The sequence below is a fragment of the Chondrus crispus genome, genomic scaffold, assembly GCF_000350225.1.
Source record: "Chondrus crispus Stackhouse genomic scaffold, scaffold_27, whole genome shotgun sequence".
Classification (NCBI taxonomy): Eukaryota; Rhodophyta; class Florideophyceae; order Gigartinales; family Gigartinaceae; genus Chondrus; species Chondrus crispus.
The window spans coordinates 97,151-99,895 of NW_005179169.1; the positions used below are offsets into that span (position 1 = coordinate 97,151).

Sequence of the window (2,745 nt, forward strand, 5' to 3'; positions counted from 1 at the left end):
TGTTTGAAAAAATAGCCAGCAACGGACGTGATATGGTATGGAACAAGTACACCACAAAAAACTTCGCATCATGCGTGATTGACAACGTTGAACGTGCGCGCTCATTGCGAGAAGGGCAAGTGCGAAATACTCCCTTGAGCACTTTTGTGAGCGAACCAATATCGATTTCACTGAAAGATGAAGTCATTATGACTGCCCAGGCGGAACGCTACCATGGCACGTGGAATATGAATGGGGCCGAACGCTCTTTGGAAAACTCTGTTACCATCGGAATCAAGACGTATATATGTGATAACTCTATCGCGTTCCAGGTAGCGGCTCTTGTACGTTCCATTCGCACGCACAGCCCTCGAACGCGAATTCTTCTCGGGAATGATGGGCCTAAATTGGTTGGTTCATATAACTTCGTCCATGATGATCCGTACACTGAGGAAGTCGAACTCCCGAAGAATTCAGGTATCTCCTTCGGACGGAATGTCATGGTTAACTTAACCCGAACGCGCTATTTCCTTCTCCTTGATGACGATCATCTCTTGGATGTAACAACGAATCTCACCGTCTTATTCGAAGGAATTAAGAATGATCACTTTGATATGGTTGGGCTTCGAGTGCGGAATCTGCCGGGCATAGATGAGTACGAGAGATCGCGCATTCTGATTCCGCGATATGTCGCCAAAGTACAGAGTTTGGAAGAGCGCATTTTGACTCTTTGTGTTTGGAATGAAAACAACGGTCCGAGCATATATGGTATCACGCATCCAATACCAGTTGATGTACTTCACAACGCATTTATGGGACGCACAGAAGTTCTCCGGAAGCATCCATGGCGGAATCAGCTCAAAGTGAATGAACATATGACATTTTTCCTAGACGCTAAGGACGCGGGCGTGAAGGTTGGATACCTGCCAAGCGTTTTTGTTCATCATCGATCTCGTGACTATTCCGATTGTTACAACAGAATCCGGTTCCGAGAAGAAGAATATGAGAAACTTCTGCCGTACAAAGACGAGTTTGAGTGGGATACAGATTGTGGAGACAAGTTTCCGGAAAAGATTAAGACTCATATTATCAGGAACGAGCTTGAAGTTTAATGATTTTGCCCTTAACAACTGGAGAAAGGGCATGAGCATCTGGTGTTGTTTTGTTAAAGTCCAGAGCGAACCAGCATATGGGAAGTGCTGGCGCGGTTTCTAGCTCTGGCGTTGATTTGAAGATCTTAATACGAACCTTGAGTTGGTGAGATAATTCTCAGAAGTCCAATTTGGATGAGTATACCTCCTCGTGTCGCCATGTATATATATTGGTCCCGTAGCCACTGAAGGATTGGATTAAAAGTGTCACGTGGAGCAAAGATGTGCTAATATTTATGAAAAAGGTCCTAGATTACGTAGTGGTCGTGACAGGAGCAGCTGCAGCGCGTCCCGGTTGGGACTCGCGTGCTCCCCGTGGTGGCAACAACCAAGAGGTGGCGCAAACTGGCAGTCTATCTGTCGCATTGCGCCACCGAAACACCATAACTACTGTACAGTATATGTAGAAGTAACGAAAAACAAAAAGTAAAGGAGGCGATGACCTACCCTTCGGGTATGGGGATGCCAGTTGAACCTGTTCGGGAAATCGACCATGCTCCCAATTTGCGTGCACATGCGAAAATTGCGAAAGCGTCCTTCTAATTATACAAGCGAATATCGAAAACCTTAGGCGGAGTGACAGACTAACGCCGCAAGTCTCAGTATGTCATTAAGTCCAGAATGTTTCAACGAGCTCTCGCAGTTTGCAAAAGTACATGCCACTGTACATGGCGGCCAACCGACTGCCACCGGCATCTCGTTCATTGGGTGCTCGCTACAATGGCTTCTGCTCTTCCTGTGCGTCCTTATCAGCCTTCTTCGCTTCGGGCGCTGCATCGATCACATCTTTCTTCTCCACTTCAACTCCCCCTTCAAGCGGCCTCGTCTCAGCTGTACTGGCAACTTTGTCCTCGCCTCCCACCTTTGGGGCCTGTGGGGCCTGCTGGGGGTAACCTTTCTGAGGCCCAAAGCTTTGCAAATCCAAGGTCAAAAAAAGCGCCTGGGGATCGTTATGTGTCGGCGAGAGCAAAAACTTTCCGTTGGAAATGTCAATCGGAAATCCAACCGGCAAGCCCTTGACGGTGGAGGCTGGAATGACGGCGCGCAAGGTGCGCGGCGTCGTAGAGGCCTTTGTGACCAGGGCCTCGATATTATTCCTGGCCTGTGCCAAGTCAAGCTCGAGCTGGCGCGCGCGAAGGACTTCCAGCGCGAGTGCGACCTTGTCAGACGTGGTGAGCGTGGCGGTCTTACCCTCCAGGGCGTTGTGGACGGCCTGCTGCAGGTCGAAGTAAGGGCCAACGGCGGGGCCGTCGGGGCGCGGGGCAGAGGAGACGGGGACGGGAGGTGGGGTCTTCCGGGCGTCGAGCTGGACAGACGTGGGTGGCGGGTCGGCGTGCACGCGTGGACGGTCGGGGGAGAGAGAGGAGTGACGCAGCTCGACGCGCGCGCGCTTGGGGACGGGGCCCTCGGAAACCGGGGCGGGGGCGATAGTATCCTCGCGCTTGTCGCCGCTAAGCATCATAGCGAGATCCATGGCGCGGGGGGATGGGCGAAGGGAGCTTGATGGGGAGGACTAGGAAGTAGATGGTGGTCGATGAGGAGGTCGAGGGAGTGAATCGGGGGGGGGGGAGGGAGGGTGTTGGATGTGTGGGAATGGCACGTGAATAAGGGGGCC

General features: G+C 51.7%; 2 protein-coding genes; one reads left to right on the forward strand and one right to left on the reverse strand.

The window, feature by feature from the left end:
* The window catches only part of CHC_T00005098001 (hypothetical protein), a 2,654-nt gene extending 1,303 nt beyond the window's left edge, over positions 1-1,351 (forward strand). The window contains 2 exon segments of the mRNA XM_005716895.1: positions 1-1,091; positions 1,092-1,351. The exon segment at positions 1-1,091 is cut by the window's left edge and continues 1,303 nt beyond it. Coding sequence (XP_005716952.1) covers positions 1-1,091 — 1,091 coding nt within the window. The 3' untranslated portion in view covers positions 1,092-1,351.
* A 494-nt stretch (positions 1,352-1,845) lies between these two features.
* Positions 1,846-2,604, reverse strand: CHC_T00005099001 (hypothetical protein). Its single transcript, XM_005716896.1, has one exon. The coding sequence runs from the start codon at positions 2,602-2,604 to the stop codon at positions 1,846-1,848; it is 759 nt and encodes a 252-aa protein (XP_005716953.1).
* Positions 2,605-2,745: the final 141 nt, after the last annotated feature.

Coding starts and splice junctions, on each gene's coding strand:
- CHC_T00005099001 (XM_005716896.1), bottom strand. CDS start 2,604: ATGGATCTCGCTATGATGCTTAGCGGCGACAAGCGCGAGGATACTATC.